This window comes from Taeniopygia guttata, chromosome 4A, assembly GCF_048771995.1.
Source record: "Taeniopygia guttata chromosome 4A, bTaeGut7.mat, whole genome shotgun sequence".
Taxonomy (NCBI): Eukaryota; Metazoa; Chordata; class Aves; order Passeriformes; family Estrildidae; genus Taeniopygia; species Taeniopygia guttata.
In genome coordinates this window covers 18,898,722-18,925,103 of record NC_133029.1, presented here as the reverse complement: position 1 = coordinate 18,925,103, position 26,382 = coordinate 18,898,722, and the positions used below count along the sequence as shown (strand labels likewise).

Here is a 26,382-nt window from a genome sequence, read left to right as displayed (position 1 = left end):
CAGACCCAGAAACCTGACCTATTTCTTCCCCTAGGAGAACTGTAGCCTGAGGCACAGGTTTGCTGCTGAGGGACTGATAGCTGCAGCCCTCCCTGCCCTCTCACAACTGCACCTAAGCCAAGCACTGGTAACATGTTAAGGACTTGGGGGGGATCATCTTTTGACGGAGCATCTCCATGGTTTTCCTGATCTCCTGGATCTGGTATGTTCCAGCCCCTGCAACCCTAGTGCCCCAGGGTTCTCTCAGCACAAGTCTGCCAGCATTTTAGGGTGCCCTCACTCAGTGCCATGGGCTCCAGCATCTCTCCTAACATAACCCAGAGATTTCCCTCAGATACCTGGCAGGTGAGTGGTTGATGAGGCTGCTGAGCTCAATGTCAGGCCTTTGGTCCTTGTGGTACCTGAGGAAGTGCCCAAGATCCAACCACAGCGGATGCACTGATGGTCTCCAGTATCATGTTGGCTTACAATCACCACCAGCCTGTGCTAATTGTCTGGTATAATTTATTCCTTATTTCAGTCCAGAGCTTGATCTGGGAGCTGCCGTTATTCCCATTGCATTGTTTTTTTCTCCTAGACAAAAAGTGATGCGGGAGTTTTGCGATGCCAGGCTGTCTTTCTGCTTTTGCCTGCCTTTTGTTTGAGCTGTGACAGAATTAAGTAATCAAAAAATGTATTACTTCTGTTGAGCTGTGAAGAGTCTGTGGCACTGGAGGGGTGCATGGGGTTGTAGGCACACTTGCCATGCTGTGGAGGGGCTTGATCCCACCCTCCTGGCTCATGGCATCTGATGCTACCCTGCAGTTCAGTGTTTCTGTGTGTCATTTCACTGTGGATGCTCTGTCTCTGTCCGTGTTGTGTTTCATGTCACACCGCCTGCCACCTCTTCTGGTTTATGAGTCTCCACAGTGCTGAGGACTGAGTCACACCAGGCTGCACTCAGGTGACTCCAGCCCCACCAATGTGCCACAAACCCTGGGCACAGAAAAGCCTGTCATCAGCTTTGCTGCTCCTCATCCTGATGTCTCCCTGTCCATTATGTGTTCTTCCAGGGAGCCCCGGAAAATCATCCTGCACAAAGGCTCCACCGGCCTGGGCTTCAACATTGTTGGAGGGGAAGATGGTGAGGGGATCTTTGTGTCCTTCATCCTGGCTGGAGGCCCTGCTGACCTCAGTGGGGAGCTGCGGAGAGGAGACCGTATCCTTTCGGTGAGTTGGTGGGGCACCCACTGCCCCTTCATGGCCTCCCACAGCCCCGGGTGGGCACCTGTTCCCTACCACCCGAAGCACGGTTCTGTGGGATTCATACCGGGTGCCAGTGTGTTGGCACATCCCCGGGGTGCCTGTGGTGGGGGCAGCCCTGATGCCTGGGCTGGCCGAGGGCAGGTACTGGGGATGCCGGTACTGGGAGTGCCGGTACCAGGCGTGGTACTGGGGGTGCAGTGGCAGAGTGATGAGGCTCTGAGAGTGTGGGTACCGTGGATACCGTGGGTACCGGTACAGAGGCGGGGCAGCGGGGCCGAGGCGCAGGGCAGACCCCCGTGGTTCGTGCCCGTATGGGTCTGGTTCAGCGGAGCCGCTCTGTCCCGTCAGGTGAACGGCGTGAATCTTCGCAACGCCACCCACGAGCAGGCGGCGGCGGCGCTGAAGCGGGCGGGACAGACGGTGACCATCATCGCGCAGTACCGGCCCGAAGGTACCGTCACGGGCGACCGGGACCGGGACCGGGACGGGAACGGGGACGAGGCGAGCGGGGCATGCAGACGAGGGTCTGTGATATGCAGATGAGGGTCAGTGATATGCAGATGAGGGTCAGTGATATGCAGATAAGTCTGTGATATGCAGATGAGGTCTGTGATATGCAGATGAGGGGCGGGGCACGGCTGGCGCGCTGTCGAGGGCCGGGGCGGGGGACCGCGGGCGAGGCGCCGCCGGGGGCGGGGCCCGGGGCGGGGCCGCGGCGTCCCGCCGGCCGTGCCTGCGCGGCTTTGTGTGCGGCCGGGCGGGTGCGGGGCCGCGGCCGCCCCGCCTGCAGGTGAGCGGTCACTGCCGCGCGGGCAGCCCCGCCGGGACCCCCCGGTAGCGGGGCCGCGAGGGGGCTCGACGGGCCGGGGTCGTCTTCGGGGGAGGGGGAAGAGCTCTGCTTGCCGGAGGGCGTCGCCGCGAGGCCCGGCTCCGTGGGGTCTCGCGGGCCTTGCGGGAGGGACCCCGTGGTCAGGAGAGCTAAGGGGTCCTGGAGGGCAGCCACGGTGCGGGTGGGGCTGGAACCGGCGCGTCGCTGCTGAGTTGGAGTTCGTCCTCACCTCTGAGCATCCCGCCTGGGGCGCCGCTCCGAGCACTCGCTGTCGCTGGGTTCCGGTTCCCTCGCAGCGGCCGGGGCCGGTGGTCGCGCTGAGGGTAGGGAAGGGAGCGGGCAGCTGCCTGCGCACAGCTCCCCTGGGCGGTAGCGCTGGAGCGAGGCCCCTGGGCTGGGAAGGTGCCCTGCCGGCCAGCGAGGGGCCGGGGGTGATCCCGGGCCTGCGGCCGTGCCCAGGGCGACACCGTGCACTTGCTGGGATGAGCCGTTCCCATCCGCTGGAAAACGTGTCTCTCCTGGGCCCCAGTGGTTTTCTCCCCCAGCTATTCTAGTCCTCTCCAAGGAGGCCAGTGTCCCCCCCTAGGCATGCCCTTCATCTTATGCCTCCTCTGTGGCATTGCTGGGCGATGTCCTGCTGGTCCCTGTGTCCACTGTTCCTCCATCTCGTGGCAGAGGCCACTGGGGTGTGAAGTCATTGGTGCTGCTCAGGGCTGTGCTGTGGGTGTGGGGTTTGTTTGTTTTGGCTTGTTTTTGGTTTTTTTTTTTTTTTTTACTTTCTTTCCAGGAATAGTTTAATGTTCCTGTATTTCTGGCTCCCTTTGCCACTTGAGATTTGGCAAAGACACCAACCAAGAGTGGTTAAATGTCAAACTGGACAAGATGTTTTGAAACCCCCTTAGACTGAGGCGGAAATGTCAGTGTGTTGTAGCTGGTGACTTTCCATGTCCCTGGCACAGGGGCTGCAGCCATCTCAGGTGGCAGTGTTGTGGCTGTGGAGTACAGGCTGTTGTAACTTGGAAGTTGCCCTCAGCGCTCCAGAGGCTTGAAGGGCTGGGAATTACAGAGAAAGATCTCCCTGGTGTGAGCCCCCAGTGTGGGTGAGGCTGGACCCACTCAATGGGCCATGTACTCTCAAATGTTTGCCTTTTCTATGTTTGTCATGTGGAAAGAGCAGGAGAGCTGGATTTAGGATGCCAAAGGAGGACATGCTGGTGGGAAAGAGAATTTGAGAAGTTCTTCCCCACTAGCAGAGGCAGAGGATGGCACCTGTCTCTCATATCTGAGCGTGGGCAGGGCTTGCCTTGGGGTACCGGGTGAGCGCAATGTCTGACCTTGCTGGGGCTCCAAGGTGGAAGAGAGGCTGCTTGTGCACGTCTCAAGGGATGAGGGGCCCTTCCTGTTTTGTCCTGCCAGACACTAGGAGGGAAAAGAAGCAAAGACCAAACCAAGAAAGGTTAGAAAGAGGAGCTTCTGTCCTGCCTTTCTTCTGAGCACCAGCACCTTTGACCACTGCTGCCTGCTGTCGAGGAGGGGGAGTGATGGTTCCTTGGCATTTTTGTGAGGGCCATTCCCTCCAAGCACTTCTTCCCCTGACCTTTGCCTGCTGCTATCATCTGGATTTAGCAATTCCCCCTTCTCACACGCCATCCAACACAGCTTTGACATTCCTCACCTAAAAATACAGAAAGTTGCATTATGGCCTTTCTCTGAGTCAGTCTGTCCAAAGGGGAGTTCCAGGGCTGTGCAATGAGTTCTAAAAGCTTCTGAGCTTTCCCTATGGCTGTGCTTCCTTCTGCTTCCAAGGCCTGTGGAGGAGTCTGTGCAGAGGGAAGGTATCTAGGGCCAGGGTGCTAAAATGCCAGGCTGAAGCTGTTGGTAGTTTTGTAAGTGGCTGGGCTGAAACTTGTGACTGAGCATGGCTGGGCTCTGCTGGTGGCCCAGCCTGGGCCTGGGCAGAAGTGTTTGGGTACCGGGCTTTATGTGTACTCATTGTTTCTTTCCAGTGTAGCTCCCCTGACTGCCAACGTCTTTCCTTTGTGCTGTCTCCTGGTGCCCAGGTGCAGACCCACGGCTCTGTTGGCCTGCTGGGTGTGTTTGCAGGTGTGTCACACATGCGTGCTGGCTCTGGGATCCTTGGGGCAGGCAGGTGATCCCTGCCCGTTGATAGTGGTCTACAGCATGTGTACACTCAGGGATTACACTCATGGCATGGAGCTCACCCCAGGGGACAGAATCAGGCCCAGCTCTAGGAACACCCACACCCTGGAAAAGGAAAAGCAGTGCAAGGGTACAGTGGTGTTTTTATTGAGCTGCTGAGTGAGAAGAGCAAACATCCTGGCACACAGCGCAATGGCACTCACACCAAGAGGTGCTGGCTCACCTGTTACATACTTTTCAGTCTTGATAAGCATGTCCTGAACATGTTGAACACTGTGAGGATCAGCCCTGGCTCACCTCCCCGCTGCTGCACCCTGGGCAAGCTTCCTGGGAGAGTTTCAGCTGCACAGGAGGTCTTCCAGAGTTAAGGTACAGAGCTGAGGTGGCCCTAAGTTAGGGAGCAAAGACAGGAGCACTCCTTGCTGGGGGTGATCTGCTGGTAATTGTCTTAGACTGTTCTAATGTGCAGTTAAAAGTGTGCACATGGCACCTGGGAGTACCCTGTGCTCAGTCCTGGGGTAACCTCGTCTCCCCTGCTCTGGGAGGGAGGCAGTGGGGCTTTGGGGCTAGCTGCTCCTCTACTTTCTGCCCTCCCACAGCTGCAGCAAATCTGGGTTGGTGACTCCTTGGAATTCCCTTCCTAGGACAAGATTGTGTTTGCTCTCTGGGAGTTAAAGCCAGAGCAGCCCCTGTGTCCCTCAGTTTGCTGCAGCCAGCATGGTTTGTGCTTCTTGTCATCTTAGTGGGCTTTTCCCACCCCTCCAAGCAGCATGGCCACTCCAACAAAACTAGGAAAGGCTCTTTCCGTTAAATGCCCTAGCTGAAATGGGGGAATTTGATTACTTTGCCCCTGGGCTGCTTGCAGGGGAGTGCATAAGCCATTTCTGACAGGGCAGTGGCATCCACAAGTTCCACTTCCAATATCCCCACCCTGATGCTAGGGGTGGAGAAATCTCCTTTTGCCCTATGTTTCCCATCCAATCCCAGGCAATGCATCCTCTACACTTCTTGTGGAAAAGAGTGTTGCAGGAGGAGTGAGTCTGTGTAGCAGGAGCAGTGGTCTCCTCAGTGTGGGGTGAGCAGGGAATCTGTGCCCCAGCAGGGTTTGCCATGACCTAGCTGGGTACAAGGGCTGTAGTGGTGCTTTCTGGGGGAAACAGCCCTTCTGTACCAAAGAGGGTTTATGAAGAAGCTGTACCCGCTTCTGACAAATGCTCCTCTGGGATTCAAGAGCTTATGGGTATTCCAGGGAGAATGAGCTGTGTGGGTCAAGAGATGTGGAATGAGGTGAAGCTCATTTCCATCTGCTGAGAGCTCCGTAAAACCCTGCTGCTGCTTCAGTGGCAGAATTCAGTTTTCTTGTAAAATAAGTGTTGTCCATGCCTTCCTGCATCTGTGTTTCCCTCTGCCAGCAGGAAGGTAGGTGAGGCAGTGGGTGCCCCTTGGCATGGGGCAGTCAGGGGTTCTCATGGTTTCCACATTAGGCAACTGGCCCTGCCTGGTGTTGTACAACAGGAGAAGGGGCTTTGCATGGAGTTTTCTGGGAGCCACTTGGCAGTTTTTTTGTCTATTGCTTTTTTTTCCCAGTCCTTAAGTCCTTAATGTATCTTTGGCAACTGGGTGTAGCAGGGGGATACCCAGGCTGTAGGGCTGGAGAGTCAGGAAATGCTGAGCTGCAGCTGCATCATCCCACAACCCCAGCCCTGCTTTTGTCTGCACTGACAATCCATGGGAGAGGGGCTGGCTCCAAAACAAAGCCTACAGAACATTTCAAACAGTGTTACTGCTCCCCCCATGTAATGTGGCTCCGCAGGCCCAGCACAGCTGTCCTCTGCTCTGCAGCAAGCACTTGCCTCCACAGCTGAGCTGCTATGCTCCCCTCCCCAGAATTAAAACCCAAGCCACATTTAAACCACTATGTCGTGGACAGGACTTTCTAGGCAAGTCTTAAAGCACAGATGAGCCTGGTCTTCTCTCACCTGTAACTGCAGGATGTGCCCAAGGGACAAAATCAAGGAAGTGAGGCAAGATCTGGCAGTGTGGGCTGTGCCAGCAGCTTTCCTGGAGCTGCAGTTGCACTTTCCTCATTCGGCCCTGGGTAGGGAGGCCAGGTGCCTCCACCCTCTGCATGTCAGCCTGACCTTTACTCCCGGCTGAAGGTCGGGCTGGTGGCAGCTGCTCCTGCCCAGCTGTCTGGTAGGAAGGTGCTGGTGTCTTCTGGAAGGTACCCCAGCTCTTCGTGCACATCTCTGCCACTGGGATGTAGAAGCAAAAGGTGAATTCCTCCTCCCTGCTCCTGTTCCAAGGGCAGGGACTTTGTGTTTTGCCTTGCTTTCCCCATTCCTGCTGAGGATAAGATCTTTGCTGCCAACAAAGCGGTAGCTTGGGACTCCCCCAGTGGCTGCAGTCGTGTCTCGCTGCTCCAGCTGGTGAGCAGTGATCTCCTGGTGGGGCTTTTGCTCTCTCTTCATGTTTTGAACTGCTCTGTAGGTCAGCAGCTTGCCAGGTCCTGCACAGCCTTTCCCTCAAGGAGCTGCAGCTCAGCAGTAGTGGAGGTCACAGCAGCCATTGCCTGAGCTGCTGTGTGGGAAGTTGTGGTGGGGTTGGGAGCAGCTGGAACCCTGCCTGCTCCAGATGCCCTGCCTGAACTCCTGCAGAGTTCTGTAACCTCTTCAGCTTTGTTGTCCCTCATGTGCAGGGACAGACAGGCTCGTGGCAAGATGCCTTGTGGGCAGGCCTGGCTGGGCGTGGGGATCAGCCCAGGGGCAGCTGTGCCTGCATTGACCAGCCCTGTCCCCACAGAGTACAGCCGCTTCGAGTCCAAGATCCACGACCTGCGGGAGCAGATGATGAACAGCAGCATGAGCTCCGGCTCCGGCTCGCTCCGGACAAGCGAGAAGAGGTCGCTCTATGTCCGGTAAGGATGGGATGGGCGCGTCCCCGCCGCGCAGGGTGCAGGGGTGCTTGCGGCTCAGCCTGGGCTCTGCGGTGCCTCGGGACAGCGTGGCAGGGGCCTGGGGAGTCAGTGCTGTGGGTGCATCACAAGGCCTGGAAGGTGCAGCAGGGAGAGCGGGGCTTGTGCACTGGTTTGGCAAGGCTGGGTGCTCAAATGCCTCTCCCAAGGACTGTTTCTCAGTTTGGAAAACAGTGGTGTCTACAGAGCCTGGGTGGCTGCTGGCCAGCACACTGAGGACCACTGGAAAACAGGGAAATGGTGGACATCCAGCCCTGCTTCTGCCCCAGGCAGGTCGTGGCAGCTTTCAGGGCACTCTCCTCAAGCCAGCCAACAGGCTTCTCCTTGTCTAGTCCTGCCATTCCTGTGTCAGGATCTGGCTGGATGGGAGATGAGCTCTTAGGAGGATTATTGCTCTGAGCCCTCAGAGCACTTTTGGTCTGGAGCCAGGTGCAGGACTGGCAGGCAGGGGTTAAACAGCCATGCAGCTCAAACTGCTGCAAGTCCTGTGCGGACAGGACAATCCCTGCCTGCCTCCTGCCACCTCCTGCCTGCCGCAGCACCTGTGGGATGAGCGCTAATGAATAATTTTAACTTGGTAATTAAAATAATCCTGTAAATCCTAACCCTGAACAGCCTGTTGCAGGTGAGGCTGACAGGAGCAAGGGATGCTTCTTCTCCTTCCTTGTGAGAAGATGGCACGGACAAAGGCTGCATGAGCCTCAGCCTGCATCTCCTATTGCATGGCTGCTCCATGCAGAAGGACTTCAGGCATGGTGGATATGTTGCAACCCTGGTATGGCAGGAGGGGAGAGCTGCAGCTCTGGGTTCCTGCAGTTCACACCTTCCCACAAGTCTCTGCAGGCATCTTGCTTGATTTAGCATCTCAGGGCTTCCTGGGGGTGTGCAACAAGCTGGGTGCAGTGTTGAATAAATATCATCTTGTTAGTCCTGCCCTCACTCCCCTGCTGTCCTGTGAACACCCTCATGTGTGGAGGAGGTTTTAGGCTGGGTCCAGCTTGAGTTGAGCCTGTTCTCTCCCTGGAAAGGTGCTCATGTATCAAAGAATTCTTGTGAACCAGAGAGCTCCCTGTTGCCTCCATGCTACTCATAGCTTTTCTTAATTCTTGGTGCATCCCCCCACCATGGGGCTTTGGAGGCCTCCACAGCACCGTGTCCCTTCACACATAACCCAGGTGGATCTGGGCAAGGGTGGTCCCAGGGGAGATCTTTTCCCCAGTATGGCCCATCACAACACTCTGCTCGACAGACACCCTGCAAACGTGCTTGAAAGAGCTGCTGGGTGCCCAGGCTGCCCCAGCCCTTCTGGGCGGGGTAGTTTCAAGTACAGTTTACCCGAAACCAGCTGAGCTGCTGTGCTGTGGACAGGACTTCAATTACAGGACTTGCTACCGAGCTGCTTGAGTCAACCCTGTGTGGCTGCATTGCATCCTATGTGCTGTGGAAGGGCTGGAGCTGGGCACCCAAGTGCCTGCTGGAGCTGATTTGAGGGTGCTGAAGTTTTGTGTAGCAAAGGCAGGGGCAAGGCAGGTTCACATCCTGCCTGTCACCTCCCTGCACAGCGGCAGGGCAAAGTCTGCCAGCCCTGGGGCTCTGCTGGGTGGAGATGGAGGTCAGGCAGGCATTGTGCCTGGGCATCAGGAGGAAGCCATGGGAATCCTTGGCACTGCTTCCTTGCCCTCCAGCCAAGCCATCTGCTCTCCTGGCTGTAAGCTGGCCTGGGGACAGAGTGGAGCTGCCACCATGGTGGGTCCTGCATGCCAGCGCAGCCAGGGGCCGGTCTGCCGGAGCACTGCCGTGGGGTGGCCAGTGCCTCCTGTGCTGGCTCTGCAGGTGTCCTGACTGTGCAGAGATCTTGCTGTACCTGTCCTGGGGTGCCAGTGGCTGCTGCAGTAGGAGCGTGAGCCCTGTGCCGCTCTGCAGGGCAGGGTGCATGGAGTGGGCAGGGCTCCTCACAGCCTGCCTAGCTTTGGGAACCGGTCTGACCAGTTCCCCAAGGCCTTGGCCAGCGGCACTGACCTCACAACTGCCTGTCAGCCACGTGCAGCCTTATCTTCTGGCCTGGAGCTGCCTGCAAGGCTTGATTACCTCTGGCCAAAGCACTCATTGGTGCTCTGCTGCCAGCTCCAGCCATGCTGCCGTGCAGAGAGAACAGGCACAAGAGCTGCCCCAGCCCTGAGCAAGCTGGGCAAGGAGAACAGATCTGGTGGCTGAATGTATCTGGATCCATAGGGCACACTGGGTCTTGTCCCAAAGAGCCCTCCCCATGGGGCAGCCCTTCTTCCCATTCAAGACCCAGCCCCAAGTGCCCTGAAACCCTGAAAGGTTTCATAGCCCAGCACTCCCCTGGCAGAAATGCCTTCCAAGCTCTGCTGCTCCATGGGGATATGCCACATGATCCCACAGCCCTTCCACTTAAAGTGTGCTTTTAGATCCCCTTTGGAGTTCCCACAGTGGAAGAGGGTAATGAGCAGAACAGAGGATGTGTCTCCCGCTTGAAGAAGGTTTATTAGGGCCAGGTTTAAACCAGCAGCAAGTCAGTGTTTGCAGTGCCTAGGCTCACACTGGGCTGGGGGCCTGTGTCCCGGGAGCAAATACAGGGTTTTTCTGCCAGTACTTTTGGTGACCCCTTCCTTTCTTTGTCCTTTTGCAAGTTGATGCATCAAAGCAGGCACAGTTTGTGTGATCTGATGTTAGTAGAATGAGTTGCAGCTGAAGCCACTGAGAGCCTCTTATGGGTACAGGCTGCAGTGCTGTGTGTGATGTCCATGTGTGGGAAAAGTATTAGTGCTCCTCTAGCAAAAAACTAAAGTCTTTTCTATAGCTGGTTAGTTTAATTCTGAAGATAATTTTAAACTAAACAAACTGTTCTCAGAGGAGGTGTTTAGGGGAATGAAAAGGATCAGTTGTGGAAGCAGATATATATACTCTGAGATGCATTCCTCATTCACAGGCTCTGTAGATAAATAAAAGCTATGCTCAATGCTGTGGTGGTCTGGTGGTCTCTACCTGTGCAACCACCCACCAGCAGTGGGGTCTGATGTTCCCCATCCCATTCCTTGGCCCCACAGCCACAGAAGGATGGTGGGGAGCAGCCCTCCTGCAGGCTGCTGCTGTGAGTCTGGCCCACTCGCCACAGACACTTTCATTGTGGCTCGTGTGCATCCTGCAGCTGAGGTCAGCAGTGAGTTCTCTCAGTCCAGTCTCGGTCACTGTTGTTCCTGCATTGCATTCTTCAGGGTTTGTGCTGAGCCTGTCAGCCAAGGGATGTGCTAGTGGCTGGCAGCACTGCTCACCTTGGCAGAGCTTGGGTTAAACTTTTTAAGGCATGAAGGTGACAGTGCCCCAGGAGTTTGGCACTGCTTCTGCCCTTGCTGCCTGGCCATACTCAGAGAAGGCATCGCTGCTCTCTGCTCCTCCTCAGAGCCCTGTTTGACTATGACCGGACCCGGGACAGCTGCTTGCCCAGCCAGGGACTCAGCTTCTCCTACGGGGATATCCTGCATGTCATCAATGCCTCCGATGATGAGTGGTGGCAAGCCAGGCTCGTTACACCCCATGGTGAGAGTGAGCAGATCGGGGTCATCCCCAGCAAGAAGAGGTGAGTGGCTGTCAGCAGGAGTTGTCACACTTGGTGACCCCAGGATTTCCCTGAACTCTGCAAGCAAGCCCTGCAGCCCTCGGGGCCCTGCTCAGGCTTGGATCTCCTTGTGGTCCCAGTCCACTTGCCCCGTGTGGCGTGCAGGGCACCTCGGTTGCAACCTGGGGCTGTGTGCAGGTCTCCCTAGGCAGGTGTTCTCCAAAGCTGTGTGAGACTCCAGGTGAGGAGGAGAGTGGTCAGCCCCCTCTGTGGTCCCTGTGGGGATGTTAGCCAGTCTGGGTCTCCGTGTGAGAACAGAGTCACAGCAGCAAGGCTGCTCCTTGTGTCCCCCTCTCAATCTGTTCAGCTCTGTAGCCAGGTCCCATTATGAGGTGGGAAGTCACAGAGAGCAGAGGAGGTGGCTGCTGCTGCCTTCAGGTCTGCAAAGCCAGCCTTGAGTCTGTCCTCTGTCCCTGTTGGGAAGGCTGGCTTGGCTCCTTTCCTGCTCCTGCAGACACTGGCCTGGGCCAGACCCTGGGCAGGCAGCTCCACATCTGACCCTCCCTTGGAAGACGCTTCCATTTGCCAGTGGGGCCACCACCCAAGGGTGCCTTTATCTGCCAGAGGAGCCACTTGGGCAGCGTGGAGGGCACATGGATGGGACTAGCAACTCTTTCTCTCCTGATCAGGGTGGAAAAGAAGGAGAGAGCACGGTTGAAAACAGTGAAGTTCCACGCCAGGACTGGCATGATTGAGTCCAACAGAGTAAGTGCTGATCTGGGGCTCAGTGAGGCACCTGGAACTGGTAACTAGTGAGGGCATGATGAGTCCCAGCAGCAAAAGTTCCTCATGGGGCAGCTCAAGCAATCCCAAGGCAAAGAGCTGTGACTGGACCTGCCCCAGACCCACATCTGCTTGGCACAAACTGAATATGCAGTGATTGAGCAGAGGAGCCCAGGATGGTGCAGAAGTATTGGGGAAGGACCCATGTTTGGAGAGATGGGTTGGCAGAGCTCATGGCTTGGAGCTGCCTGCAGGCAGCTGGTGAAGGTAGCTGCCCTCACACCTCACGAGCAGTGCCTAACAGGCCAACAAGCAAGGAAGAACAGCCTAGCTACCCCTGCAGAGCTACTGACTGCCCATCAGCTTCCCAGCATCCCTACCACATGTTTTTCTCCAGGCTTAATTTTTTTCCTGCATTACAGTCTCATGTAATCTCCATGATTTCATTTGAGGGTGACTGCCCTGACAGCTCCTCATTGTCTCTTCATTTTAATTTTCCCCACATGCATTAAACACCACTGTTTTTTCTGTCCTCCTTCCATCTCCATGTTCTTCAGTCGATCAAAACGAAACGTAAAAAGAGTTTTCGCCTCTCTCGAAAGTTTCCATTTTACAAGAGCAAAGAGAACCTGGCCCAGGAGAGCAGCGGACAGGAACGTAAGTAGCAGCTGGCCAGAGAGGGCAAGCCTGCAGCCCTCAGGTTCCCTGCCCTGAGGGAAGAGATTTAGCACACTTCCATAGCCAGGGGTTCTCGCACCTGCCTGTACTCAGGTCTGTGCTCCACAGTTGTGCCAGCAGCTAGGGAGAAACTGGAGCTTGAAATGAAAGCAGCAGCTGTACTCTGGCATTCTCTTCCTTTCTCTCATGTTCAATGTCTTCATCTTTTCATCCAACTTCACACCCACCCAACTCCCTGCTCTGCCTCCCCCTGCTCTCCCCTCTTTGCTGCAGGCTCTGCTCCCTCCCTCTGCCTGCTTCCCTCCAAGTGAGGGGCTGGCTGCCTCCTGCAGAGCTTCTCCTGTCCCTGCCAGGGCTCAGCACCTGGGGAGGTCCCAGCTCCATCTTCCCTAGAAGTGATTTACAGCTTCCCATTCCCACTGGAGAGCCCTTCCAGCGGATTAAACCCTGTGGACACGGGGAAGCCATGACCCTGCTGCCCACCCATGACTGAGGCAAATCTTTGGTAGTTGGCTACAGATGTTGGGGGTCCACAGCTCTCACCACCCTGGGATCCCAGTAAAGGCAGGGTGTTTATGTTGTTGCTCCAAATCCTGGTGTGGGTAGCACTGGAGCTGCTCACCAAACCCAACCCCTCCTCCGAGTGGTGAACTGCATCCACTCCTTGGGCAAGCATCCAGGCTGGCAGTGCCCACATCTCTGTGAAGGGGTGGTGGACATGGCAGAGCTGTGTCTGTGCCCCAGTGCCACCACAGCAAGCACATCCCCTCCCCTCTGGGGCTGTCTTAGGTGTCATACAGAGGCAAGAGGTTGCTGCTGGGCTGCTCCAAGGGCTCCCTGCTCCCTGCATCCCCATGACAGGCTGGTGCCAGCTTCCAGTGATTTTAGCAGACAGCACAAGCCTCTGGCCCATGCTGAAGGTTGTCTGTGTGTCTGCCTGTCTCTAGTAGTGCCTGCACATCGCTGGGCTCCAGTGAGATCTGTGCCAAAGATGGGGGCTCACTTTTGGCTGCCTTGCAGTGAGATGACACAGCATGGGGATGGGGCAGGCCACTCTCTTTACCTGCCTGTGTCACAGACACATAGCCAGCTCCCTCCCTGTGCTCTGCCCCTGTCCATCCCAGCTTGCAGTGGGGGGGTCTCTGCCTCACATTTCCACAGCCTGTGCAAGCATTGTGGTGTGGGACAGTTGGCACACATTGGTGGGTAAAAATGTGCCCTGCTGCCACATGTTACAGGACTGTGTGCTGTTCCTGGCCCCAGAGTGGCCAGGCTGTGCAGAGCCACTGTGCCCTGCCAGTACACTCCATGAGGAGAAGCACTTCAGCCCCTGTGCCAGCAGCTCAGGGCTGCAACTGCTTGCTGCTAGCTGATGCTGCTGTGGTTGCCCGACCCTCCTAGACCCAGGTGGCTCCTGGGGGCTCTTTGGCAAAGAGGGTGAGCTTGGGGGTCAGAGGGGGTCCAGCCAGGCAAGGCAAGATGTTGGCAGTGGGCTGATGGTGTCAGCTCTGAAAATATTTGACTTCACTTGCAGTTGCAGCTCTGGGCCATTCTACACTCCTGTCACTAATGCTGGTCTGGCTCTGTCTCCCCCATCCCTCTGACTCCCCTTTCCTGCGCTGTCTTCTCTCCCCTTCTCCCCCTTCTTGCTGTCTGTGAAATCAGGACTTCCCTGGGTTAAGTGACGATTATTATGGAGCAAAGAACCTGAGTAAGTTTAATTCTGATGCACATTGTTCCCTTTCTGTGGCTGGTGGTGCCTGGGGAGTGGCTGGCTGGGCTCTGACCGGGGCAGCTGTGCTTCCCTGGCTGCAGGGCAGGAGGAGCCCTGGTGTTGCTCCACTGCCGGGAGGGACCCCACGTGTGCGGCGGAGGCTGTGGGGCTTGAGGTGCCACTGCTGCACGTGGGACGGGATGGGAACGCTTGGGTGGGGGTGTTGGCCATGCCCAAAGTGCCTGCTACACCTCCTCATCCTCTTCCTGCTTCTGTCTGGGTTGGTTGGTGCTTTAGCACTCAGAGCCACTTCCAGTGGGGGTGGGAAGTGGTCAAGGTGGGTCTGCTCTGAATGGGATGGATGACAATATTTTGAGGTGTTCCCACCTTTCTCTGGGTTACCACATATGCAGAACTGCAGAATAATGACAGGAGCCTCATGGGCTTCTCAGCTGGGGTATGAGTTCCCTGCCAAGCTCCGCACCCCCCAGCCAGTGCAGAGCCTGACTGAGGCAGGCAGTGGCTGGCAAGCCTCTGTGGGGTGGTCGCAGCATTAGGATCAGCCTGAGCAAGCAAAGCCCCAAACTCTGTCCCATTCTGTCACTGTCTCGTCTCTGTGCGTCCCAGCCCCATCCCCAGAGGTAGGCTGCCCCATCTCTGTGCCAGCACAGCTGTGCCCTCCCCTCCCCACTGTGTGCATGCTGCACCTGCTCCCCTGCCAGCATGGTTCTCCCTGTGCACTCCACCTTCCCTCGGCCTGGGAAGCCCAGTGCCTTCACATCTGCCCTCCTGGCCTCTCTTGTCTTCTCCCGGAAGCATCCCCCTGCATGTCCCCAGGTTCCCAGCAAAGGGTGAAAGATGCCGCCCTTGCCCGTGTGGCACACTTGTCCCAGTGGGTGGTGGGTTGCAGGTTTTTCGTGAGGCCAGCGCTGTCCTGCCCTTGATCAGTAGTGCTGGGTGACAGCCCAGGAGCCCCCGTGCCTCCTGCCCATGCTCCTTCTGAAGGGGATCTCTCTGGTTGCTTTGCAGAGGGCGTGACATCAAACACCAGTGACAGCGAGAGCAGTTCCAGTAAGTGTGTGTCCACCTGCTCTCCCGCCCCGTGTACGTGTGTGTGTCCTTGTATGAGTGTGCATGTTTGGGCACTTCCATCTTGTCTTGTCCCAGTGGTGGTTCTGTTCGGAGGCTGGTCCTTCCTGCTGGTGACTCTGAGATGCTGCGGCCAGCTCCCTCCTCGGAGCCAGGGAGAGCAAGGGCTGGGGAGTAGGAATGAACCTGCCTGCTTCACTGCTCTCTCCTGGCTGCACAGCTCTGCTCCAGCGCAGGGTGGTGGGTTCACAGTCCATGATGATCCCCCTGTAGTGCCTGATACAGGAAGCAATGGCCAGAGGCCAGGGCTGTAGCACAGATGATTCCTGGAGCCCAAGCCTGTACAAGAGCAAGGGATCCAGCTGCAATAGATGCTCCCTTTCTCCCCAGAAAGTCCCCTAAATACCTAGGGAGGACAGTACATCCCAGTGGGCTGGGAGCCTGCAGCGGTGGGGGAGGGAAAGAGGAGTCTTGACCCAGAGCTGGGACATGAATAATTAAAGTGACTCAGGGGCGCATAACTGCATGCCCATCATGCTTCACATGCATGTGTGGAGTGATGGGGACAGCCTGGAGTGTCCCCAGAGCTGTGGCAGGCTGAAGGAGCAGGAGCCAGCTCCTCACAGCTGCAGAAGGGCTGAAGAGCTGCTGCAAGTGCTCACCTACATCCCCCTGGCTCTCTTGCAGAAGGACAAGAGGACACCATCCTGTCATACGAGCCAGTGACACGGCAAGAAAGTAAGTCCTGAGCCGAACTGCCCCATGCCCACTCCAGTGGGGCCACCTGTGTCCCCAGCACAGCCAGGGTGTCCAGTGCACCCTCCCCTCCTGCCACACCAGCAGAGGATTGGGTGGATGCAAGTGGAGTCTCGTGTGGCATGTAGCAGGGGAGCCAGGTGTGCACAGCTTTCCCTGGCCTCCACTGCCCAGTTTCAATCAACAGAAAGGATTTGTGTTCTGGTCTGCAAGACCAAGGGAGAGATCCAGAGCTAAAACTGAGCTGGGCTTTAGTCCTCAGCTGAGGACAAGACCCCTGGCCACACCCCCAGCCTTTAGCCTTGCTTGATGCTCAAACCCTGCAGACCCTTTCACAGGCTGTATAATCCCAGTCTCGGTGGTCTGCCCTTGCCAGAAGCTGGATCTGACTCTGAGGCTCCCAGGGCTCCGTGGCATTCTCACCCAGCTGTCCTGGTTGCCTGGCTCCTGCCCCAAGCAAGGGAGCAGCTTTACCGATCCATGACCCTGGAGACCTGCAGAACCTTCCCCAGGGCCATGCAGATGGTTTGGGTCAGATGGGAAGGACATGTTGACCATGACCAGGAGGAGACAAACTCGCACGGAGGAGGCACCTTTGGGTGCCCATGTGAGCAGGAGCACCCACTGCCAGCAGGGAGAGGGCAGGTCAATGCCAAAAGTGGCAGTAGGGTCAGCTGCCAGCAGCACAGGTGGGCCTCAGGTTGTGGCTTTGTTTGCAGTTCACTATGCGAGGCCGGTGATCATCTTGGGGCCAACAAAGGACCGAATTAATGACGACCTCATCTCTGAATTCCCACACAAGTTTGGTTCCTGCGTGCCCCGTAAGTCCCAGCCAGCACTCAGTGCCCTTGCTGGAGGGAGTGGAGAGAGGTGGCTCTGCTCCTTGCAGGGTCCTGCCCGTGGCGTGGGGAGGGAGCTGGGAGCACAGGTGGGTTGTGTCCCTCCAGGTTTGTGGTGTGTCACTCTGGGCTCACTCTTGATTCCCACTCTCCTCCAGACACCACCAGGCCTCGGCGCGAGAACGAGGTGGATGGCCAGGACTACCACTTTGTTGTATCCCGGGAACAGATGGAGAAAGACATTCAGGACAACAAGTTCATCGAGGCTGGGCAGTTCAATGACAATCTCTATGGGACTAGCATCCAGTCAGTGCGAGCGGTGGCAGAGAGGGTGAGTGTCAGGTGCCATTCCTGGGACTGGGATGCATCCAGCCCGAACCCACACGTATTCAGCAGCTCCCCTCCTTTCCCCGTGGTGTTAATGAAGGGCTGTAACCACATTAAGCAAGCACAGCACAATCCTCTCCTCCTTCCAGAGTCCTGCCAAGTCGTGTGGCTGCTTTTCTCAGCTGCTTTACTCTATCTCAGTGTGGTACTTCTGTCATCCAAACACCACCCAAAAGCCTGGCACTGGTCCCCAGCCTTGTGTTCAGGAGCTCACAGGATAGAGATACCTGGGTGCCCTCAAAGCAGCAGTGTTCCTCTGGAGGAGTCCTGGGGTTACCCAGGAAAATCTGAAGGGCTGAAGCACCTTGGGAAGAAATAAAAAACTCCTGCCAGGCATTTCCATGCTATGACTGTGCTGGTTCTGAAGCCCTGATGCCACAGTTGAAGGCTGAAAGGGGGAAATAATTTGATTATCTGTGATTTCTCCAACTGAGCATCTGAGTTATCAACTCCAACTGAGTTACTGGGGCTTATAAATAGTTTCACATGTCCAGACAAAGGTTCAGTCCCTTTGCATTGCTGCTGTCCTGCAACAAGCAGGAATGTGAGGCCATTGGGAGATGGCTTGCATCTCAGGAGTGGGGTTCCTTTCTGTCTCCTCCCTTTTCAAGCACATCTGTATGAGCAAGCTGTTTCCCACACAGAGTAGACTGTGTGGGTAGGTCTGATCCTGCTTATCTCCTTTCCAGGGGAAGCACTGCATCCTGGATGTGTCTGGCAATGCTATCAAGAGGTTGCGACAAGCACAACTTTATCCCATTGCCATTTTCATCAAACCAAAATCCATTGAAGCCCTCATGTAAGTGCAGCACCATGTTCTGTGCTTCTCCAGCTGCTTGTCCTGCTGCTTCTGGCCCTGGTAGTGCAGGCTGGAAAGGATGTGAGAGCTGAGCTTGCGAATCTTCTGAGCAGCAGCAGCAGAGAATATTATGTGTGAGGTGATTCAACAGCTTGAGAGTGACCCTGAGATCAGAAGAAATTCTGCTGGATCCAAGGGACCTGGGAAAGCCATTTCTCAAGTCAGAAGGAGTCAAATTGCTTATTTCTATGTTTTATCAGGATGAGAAAACCTAGGCAAGCAGGGAGACTTCTGCAGCGGTCTCACAAATTTAAGGGATTGTCCGAGTTTGAATTCCCTTCCATGCTATGGTGAAAGAGGGTGGGGTGGGTGGCAATGGGAAGAGAGCTGATGGAAGTGGAGATGAAGTGTCAAGGCAGCCTGGAGTCTGTGGAGAAGGGCCCAGCTGAGCTGGGTCCTGCACAGCTTCTATCCCTGTGAGCAGAGGATTCCCAGGCACCCTGGCTCTGTGGGCTATTTTTGCTTCTGTTCATTGCTAAGAAAAAGAGCTAAAAAGTTTCCAATTTTTGTGTGTGGCAGGGAGATGAACCGGAGACAGACATATGAACAGGCCAACAAGGTCTTTGACAAAGCCATGAAACTTGAGCAAGAGTTTGGAGAATATTTTACAGGTGAGTGTCTTGAGCAGGCTTGTATCTGATTTACTTCATTTTTCCATCCAGCAGCTGTGACCTCTCTACCAGCACTGTCCTACTGTAGGGTCATGGGAAAACATCCAGCTTCCTCAAAGCTAAAAAGAAATGGCACTTTGCCAGGAGGGCTCTGCAAGGGGACTGCTCCAAGATCAGTGGACAAAGTAAATCAGACATAGAGGAGAAGACAAGTTGTCAGGCAAGATTTTCTGAATTTGTGAAAGCTTATCATCAACTTCAACAATAAAAACAATCTAAAAATCCCCAAGCAGGGGAAGCACAGGGTTTCAGAGTGGTACAAGTGTACAGGAAGTAAACTCCCTGCATGGGAGAAAAGGGGAGCATTTTCAAAAAGAGAAAAGAAAAGTTTCTAAAGAGGAAAGATAAAAAATTAGTGACCTAAATGGTGGAGACAGTCCTGAGTTATTACAAAATATCTACCAAAAAAGACTGAAAGTTTGGCTTGCTTCCTAAGTAGCCTTTGCTCAAGAACCCTTCAGGGGTTGCTGACACTTTGTGCCTGCTGAGGTGAACTGCTCATGACACAAGCATCCTTGTGCATTAAGGAACTAATGTTTGTAATATGATTAATTCTGGGAAACCACAGGCAGGTGAAGAGGCAGAGGAACTGGTCTTCCATCCTTTTCCAGTGCAATAGCTGTTTCTTCTGAAGTTGAGGAATGATAATGTTGCCAAGCTGTGCATTACCCACCTAACAGCTACTGGGAAAAACCACAAGCAGGATGTTTTCCAAAAATTATTTCAGCTGGGCAAATACTGGGGTACAAGCACGGTGAGCTTTCCCCAGACCTCCTGTCCTGAGTTCCAGAGCTGCTAGATGTTCTTCCAGGAAGACATGCCACAGTTTTGCAGGCCCTCAGCATGCCACTGTACACTTGGAGGGCGAGTGTGATGTTGACCCGTGAGAAAGGAATGCTGTTGGCTGAAATGTGTTGAAAGAGCTGGGTAATGGGCAGAGAGATGGTCACTGTTACAGGTTCTGTGTCAGCAACTTTGAATGAGGCAGCAGAGATACTGGAGGATGGTCCTGGCTGGGTTACAAAGGCAGGCTGGATTACCAGAAAGCTTTGGCCCTTCTTGAGCCTCTTGCTGTGATGTGAGTGCCTCGTGCTGTGTCTGTGTTGAGCAGCAGGATGGAGCAGGGAGTGCTGCTGGGAGCCTTTCCCAGCCTGAGAGCTCTGTGTCCCCACCCTGCAGCACAGGAGGCAAACACGAGGAGCCCTCAGCAGCCGGCCAGAAGGAAAACCAGAGGAAAGGGACAAAGCTGGCACCTCGGGGCAGGTGCTTGGTGCACCCCAGTGAGCTGCCCCAGCCCTGCCTTCCCTGGTTGTGGTCAGCGCAGCCGTGGCGGTGCCAGGCCCGGTGCCTGACGCAGTGTGCAAAGCTGATTAGCAGCCTGGTGTGGAGAGCCCAGCTGGCCCTGTACACAGCCAGGAGCTCTGCCAGCTGGGATCAGCACCAGCTAATCCCCACCGAGGTGCTGCTTTAACCCTCTGTGTCACTGGGCCCACGACAGCGGCTCTGACACCACCTGGTTCAGTCCCTCTGGCTGCGCCCTCCAGCCTTTTTGGGCAGCAGGAAGGCTCTCCCGTCATTCAAGGCAGTGCTGCCTGGTGCTCAGGGTTTGGCTTGTTCTCTCCTCTTCCAGCCATTGTACAAGGAGACTCTCTTGAAGAAATCTACAGCAAAATCAAACAGATCATTGAGGACCAGTCTGGGCACTACATCTGGGTCCCATCCCCAGAGAAACTCTGAAGACGTCTCCCACCTGCTTCCTTGTGAGCAGAAGATCTCCGAAGTCCCACCCATCCAAGCCCTCTGCCCCAAGGGGGAGGGATATGAAAACTACTCCTGTTCCCTTTTTTAGGTCGTTGTAAAATTGAGTTTTCTAGTCCTGTTTCTTTTGTTGGGATGAACTCATAGCATTCATCACGTGACTGTTCCCACCATTCCTGCATGGACCTTCCCACTGCTCCAGTAGAGACAAACAAGAACCCATTCAAGGTCTTTTTTTTTATAATTATATTATTATTATTATTATTATTATTATTATTATTATTATTATTATTATCTAAACAAAGAATCAAGATGGGAGAAGGCGGCTAAGGACTAATGTAAGAAAACAAGTGAAAAAATGGACTCTGAACACATGAGCTGGTATCAGAGCTCCAGGGGCATTTTTCCAAGTGTGACTGTCTAGCAGCTCTGAACAGTGCGACAGATGGGCAGCAGAAAGCATTTTATTTATCTGTATATGTAATTTATATATAATATAGAGGAGAGATATTATATATATATTATATATATATATATGTATGTGGAATAGGAAATCTGAGGGACCTCTCTGAAAAGGTGTTGTATTATTGCAAGGTTCTTTCAGTTCATCTGTCCCAACCACTCGGCGTAGGGAGTCCACTTGGGCAGGAAGAGCTCAAAATGGTACCAGGTGCTTTGGAAACTTCTCCTGTCCAGGCCAGTTCCCTGCAGCCACCCCGAGTCTGAGACAGGCCAGAGACTGGTACTGCCTGTGCAGGAGGGACCAGAGCAAGGAGCAGCAGCTGGCCTGCGAGAGGCTGGGAGACAGAGACTGAGCAGGAGGTTGTGGAGCAAGAGAATGGATGATGCTACATATTAAATTGCACATTGTTTTACACACCACCTTATGTGTTTGCATGAGAGGTTTCCTTTTGGTTCTATTTTTTTAAGCTGACTTTAAACCAAAACCATATTGTGTTGTTGTGTTGGCTTTTTTTAATATTATTATTATTATTCCATTTCTTTCTTGTTAATGATGAACTGAATGGATATAAAATCCAGTTTTTTAACTTATTTTTTAAGCTGGCTCTATTGTAAATAGAATCTAGATCTGTGGTGTTTAGTTAAGAAATATTTTACTGGCCACATGGAACAAATGTACTCACCGTCCTGTGTTGCTGTGAAAAACCTGGGATATTGGACTGGTCCTGTACCTGTGGGTGCAGGTGGAATGACCCTTTCTGGCTTGTGGCAGCACACTGCCATTCTCTTCTGCATTAGCCACTGGCAGGAAAAGCCCCCAGCTGTGCCTTGGATGGACACTCACATTTTCCAGATCAGTAACAGAAATGAAACCCTTCCTCCCTTCTCTGCTCCATGATGAGTTCCCAGGCCTGCTGTGTGCAGGTGCCAGGGGTGGCTCTCCCGGGGAGGGACCCTCCTTCCAGCAAAGGTGACTGCATGGCCACCTTGCCTGGCTTGGTCTCCGATATCTCTGAGTGAATCTGTGGCTGAAGCTGGGTTCTGCTGCCTTCCCCAAGCCACCCCAAAGCCCTGAAGTGGTGCCCCAGCTCGCAGGCTGAGGGGCAGGGCTGCCCCATCTGCTGGGCACTGGCATTTTTCAGGGGAGGCACTGAGACACTTGGCCCTATGCTGAGACATGTCTGCCTTTGAGGACACTTTGGCTTCTGTGCTTGAGGGGGGCTCCAGACCCTTGTGTGCAGCTGGGGACACTCAACGTGGCCTTTGAGGAGTGTGTGCTGGGTACTCAGTTCAGGTCCCAGCACTCCCCCCGTACAGAGAGCTGGTGAATGCTGTTCCTCACACAGTGCCACACCCCGCAGCACAGGAGGTCGCTGTCCAAGCACGACCAGGTAAGTCTCCTCCTGCCTGTGTTTGGCAGGGACCAGCTGCGGTCCCCTCCCCAAGGTGATGGCTCTCAGTGTGTCAGGCAGTGCCTGGCACACAGGCCACGGCTGCCAGCGTGAGCCAGAGCTGCTGTGACACTGTCCATGTGCTTTGCCCGTCCTGCATCCCAAGGAGCCCTGCAGGGACCAAGCAGCTTCTGGGACCAGGACACGGCACTCCAGGAGAGCAGAGCCACGGCTGTGAGCACAGTGGAGGGCAGGAGGATTCTGCTGTCAGTGGGACCGACCCTAAAGGAGCACACAGAACTTTGTCAATGGATTCTTGTCTGGCATCCAGCCCCTGCCCCGCTGGTCCTGCTCCAGCTGCTATAAATGTCGGTCCCTGAAGAAGTGGAGTAAGTGAAACAAAAGTCCTTAAGGTGCTAGTCACACATTCCTATTTTTTCTGGTCTTTTTTCTTTTTTCTGTTTTTTTCCTAATAGCCTGTCTCCCTTTATCAAGTCACGTGGAGAAAAAGATGATGTACTCCATGGCATAGCTGACAGTATCGAATCGATCATGACAACAGTAGTTGGTTAACAGTGTTTCTTCCAAGGAGACATATATTTTTAATAAACAGAGAGTTGCAAAGAACTCTTGTCTTTGAGACCTTCTTTTAGAGTCCTTCATTGTGTATCAGATCTGGGTTTTTTGGTGCTGGTGTTAGCAACTCTTGATATGGTCTCCCTATGGCAAACTGAAGTGTTGACAGTGGTTTAGGAAAAAAATAGCTTTTTTTAGTATAAAAGGTGATGCCTGAAAACTTACCTAGTGGAAAAATGAAATCTTAAAAAAAAAAATAGAAAATAAAAGAAAGGAAGTGGGCTTATTTAGAGCTGCAACTCAGCCACTGAAAAGTGCTTTTGGTTGGGTTGTTTTAACCAAGTTAAGTCTGGCCTGATGACACAACAACATAATGTATTTTGGATCATGGCTTGAATTCTGGGGAGGTTGCTTTACAAATAATAGGGTTTATAGGCTGCTACATAATTGTTCTTATATTAGATATAACGACAACAAAGGAAATACATAGTCCAACTAATATAGAGCTTCTTTTCACAGTTTTAACATGCTGTTTAAATATCAGAGAGAAGAAAAGTTGTAAAGACAACTAGTATAATTTTTACCTTCAAATGCAAAGAAAAGGAGTGTTCACTGAGAGACAAATGTGGTTAAAGAAGTGTCACAGTACTTTGGTGCCTGAATCTGCTTTGTCATTTAGCTGAGCTGAAGGAAGGGTGAAGGGGGTTGGTTTTTAAGTACTAGATTTCTTTCTTACTTTCAAACTGCACAGAAGAGAAGCAAATTGTGATTCAGGGGAACAAGGACGTTTTACCAACTGAGCATGGGCATACAGTTTTTCTGAGTGTTCAGTTTGTGAAGATCACTGGACAACTTCAAAACCATTTAGAAACTCCTTTCACTGATCAGATCAACAGCCTGGGGGTGGTGGTTGTCCATAAAACACCAGACGATTAAGCAGCTGCTAAGCAGACCTTATGCTAAAATTAACCACTCTCAAAAATCAAACTTTGCTTGCATGCTGACAGATTTGGAGTCATGGATGAAGCAGCACAGAAATATTGTCTGTTGCTGCTGCCCCAGCGCTGCCAGGCTGCTCTGCCCAGCCCAACCCGTGTGAGGCTGCAGACACCCCTCCCCTGGCAGCCCATGGCCTGTCCTAAGCTCATGTGTCACCTCCATCTGCTGGGACAGGGGAACATTCAGGGCTCCAGGAGGGAAAGCAACTCGGGGTTATCTTCTCAAATAAACCCTATCACTCCTGTAAGGCAGAACAACCTCTAGAAGAGAAACGTGAAGAGAAAGAGGGTGGCATGGAGAAGGAACTTGCTCTGTTAAAGCTGTAATCACCCATTTCCCTGGCTAAGGATAAGTTGCTCTGCCAACCAGGACTTTTGCAGTCTTGGCCCAGAAAATAGAAGAGCATTGTCCTGAGAATGGTCCTGTCTAGTTGTGAAATGTAGGAGCTGGTTCTTTTCTCTTCCAAGGTGTCCTGCTAAAGCTGCCTGCAACCAGCAGGAAACTAATCTCTCATAAGACACTTCTAGAAAATTAGATTGTAAGCTGCTTGTGCTATAGAGAAACATGTCTGTGCTTCTGTCTGCAGCTCTGGGTAATTAGCTGTCTTAGCTCAGCAGAAGAGCACAGGTTGTGCTGTGAGGCTACTGGAAGAGGGGCTTTAAAGGAATGTAATTAGAATTTTCTCAACATTTTTTCTCCTTTGATGGAGCTGTCTTAGATATACCCGTTGTTGCTAATGATGCTTGGCAGCACAATCTTCAAAAACTGCTGTTCTCTGCTTTCCTCAGGCTGTCACAGCAGGATTCATGGCACTGAAGCATCTGCTGTTGTCAAAGGTGTTTCCTCAATAATCCTTGGGTACACCTTGACCTTCGGTGTTTATTTATATCCCTTGCCTCCAAAATTAGGGTCATATGTTTACTCTCAGGGTTTTTAACCCTAAGAAAAACCATTACACGTTGTTAGAGTGTAATGTGTAATGTGTATAGTGCAGCATCTCTGAATGATACAAGCACATGGGAGCACCTATGGGACTTGCTTGGGGCCACACTTGACTCAGCACAGGGGTGACTCTGGAATTTCCTCCCCTATTACAGTGCACTACTTGAAAAAGCTTCTACCCAATCCTCTAATGAGCCTCAGCCCTCTTCCAATTACCTTGATGTATGATTACTGTGACCACTTCTAAGTGTTAGTGGCCAGGCCAGCCCCTCTTCCTTTCCTCCCTCTCCCAAATGCTCGATGCAGCCACAACAGTGGGAGCAAAGCCCTTCTCACACTGGTGGGAGGTCTGCCCTCAGTGGAGAGCTGCTGGAGAAGCCCTGCTCATGCTGCAGGTGCCTCTGGGTGAGGTGGTAGAAGGGGCTCCAGGGCTCAGCAGCTGAGCTGGTATCTTCCATGCCCTGCCCCATTCCAGACTCTTCTCAGCAAGGACGTTTTTCCCAGGGCAGGCTCCCTGCCCCATCAATCCCAGGGGGTCAGTTTGGACTCGCCCTCTCCCTGGACCTATTCCCAATCCACACTGCAATTCCCTTGTGCCTCTGCACTGCTGCTCCTCCCCAAACAGTTATGAAGTCAAATTAGCTGGGGAAAGGGGCATAAAGTACTGGCTGGGGAAAGGGGAGGAAGTTTGTGACCTCCCATCCTGGAGGATCCATTTGTGGAGGACTCTGCAGTACAGAACCAGTGTCCAGCACACCCTGAAGCTTCTACAGTGATGTGTAAATAGGAAAGTACAGCTGCAATGCCACCCTCTGGAGCCATCTGTGGACATCCAGGGATGAGAACACAGGCTCTCTGAGCTGAAAGAAAACAGGGATCAATGAAAAGGTAAGAATGGGGGAGGAATGAACAGCCCTGTTGCTGCTGTTGGCTTAGAAAATATTTATAAACCACAGTCACCCTCGATGGGCTACTGAACTGTAAAGCAGCATTTAGCCTGGAGAAATAACCTGGACCAGCCTGCATCTGGACCAGCAAACACCTGCAAAGGTGTGATTGCGCACAAGCTACCTACTGGGAACAGCCACTGGAAATGCAGCTAATTACAGTCTGATTCAACTAGGAGAGGAATTCTTGCCCTACTTAAACCCTTTGGTAAATACTAAGCCTGGAATAAAATGTACAATGTAAAAATGTTCAAGAAGAGATGAGTACTATCAGCAGAGTCTGAAACTTATCTGATCCGGGCTCTTCAGTGCTGTCTGTAGCATAACAGAAATCAGAGTATCTCCAAGGAAAAAATTCAAACCATTCTGGCTGTAAGCAAACCCACATTTAGTGCTTGCTGCCTTCTAAGGCTGTATATAATTACCTCCTTGCACTTGCTGGGCAAACATGACCTTTCTCACCAGGTACAGTGTGACACCTTTACCTGTTTATGTGTGTGTGCAAGTCAGAACTGAGCAGTAATTAAACCCAGCCCGGCAGGCTCCAAGGAGATACTGCAGGCAGGATGGAAACCTTTGAGTTTGTGGCATTGTTCAGAGTGCCCCAGTGCTGTGATGCAGCATGGATCTCCAAAACTGTGACTCCAGAATTTTCTGTGGCATTTGAGACCTGGATTTTTATAGATTTAAAGGTATTTCTTAGTTAAACAGCTAGTACGTTGTGCATTAGAGATGTGAAAGCA

At 53.5% G+C, this 26,382-nt stretch overlaps 1 protein-coding gene across 16 annotated transcripts in view; it reads left to right on the top strand.

Moving 5' to 3' along the window:
* Positions 1-22,802, top strand: part of DLG3 (discs large MAGUK scaffold protein 3) — a 77,325-nt gene extending 54,523 nt beyond the window's left edge. For 8 of the 16 annotated variants that reach the window (XM_030273001.4, XM_030272997.4, XM_072929296.1 and 5 more), the window contains 13 exons: positions 1,053-1,209; positions 1,594-1,696; positions 7,037-7,151; positions 10,633-10,809; positions 11,478-11,553; positions 12,129-12,228; positions 14,993-15,034; positions 15,740-15,790; positions 16,528-16,629; positions 16,806-16,978; positions 17,724-17,833; positions 18,413-18,504; positions 20,195-22,802. In XM_030273001.4, the coding sequence (XP_030128861.1) occupies positions 1,053-1,209; positions 1,594-1,696; positions 7,037-7,151; positions 10,633-10,809; positions 11,478-11,553; positions 12,129-12,228; positions 14,993-15,034; positions 15,740-15,790; positions 16,528-16,629; positions 16,806-16,978; positions 17,724-17,833; positions 18,413-18,504; positions 20,195-20,301 (1,405 nt within the window). In that variant the 3' untranslated portion in view covers positions 20,302-22,802. Of the gene's footprint in view, positions 1-1,052; positions 1,210-1,593; positions 1,697-1,911; positions 2,036-6,417; positions 6,510-7,036; positions 7,152-10,632; positions 10,810-11,477; positions 11,554-12,128; positions 12,229-13,914; positions 13,961-14,992; positions 15,035-15,739; positions 15,791-16,527; positions 16,630-16,805; positions 16,979-17,723; positions 17,834-18,412; positions 18,505-20,194 lie in introns of those variants that run through there. The other 8 variants (XM_030272994.4, XM_030273004.4, XM_030273005.4 and 5 more) reach the window with 5 other exon arrangements.
* Positions 22,803-26,382: the final 3,580 nt, after the last annotated feature.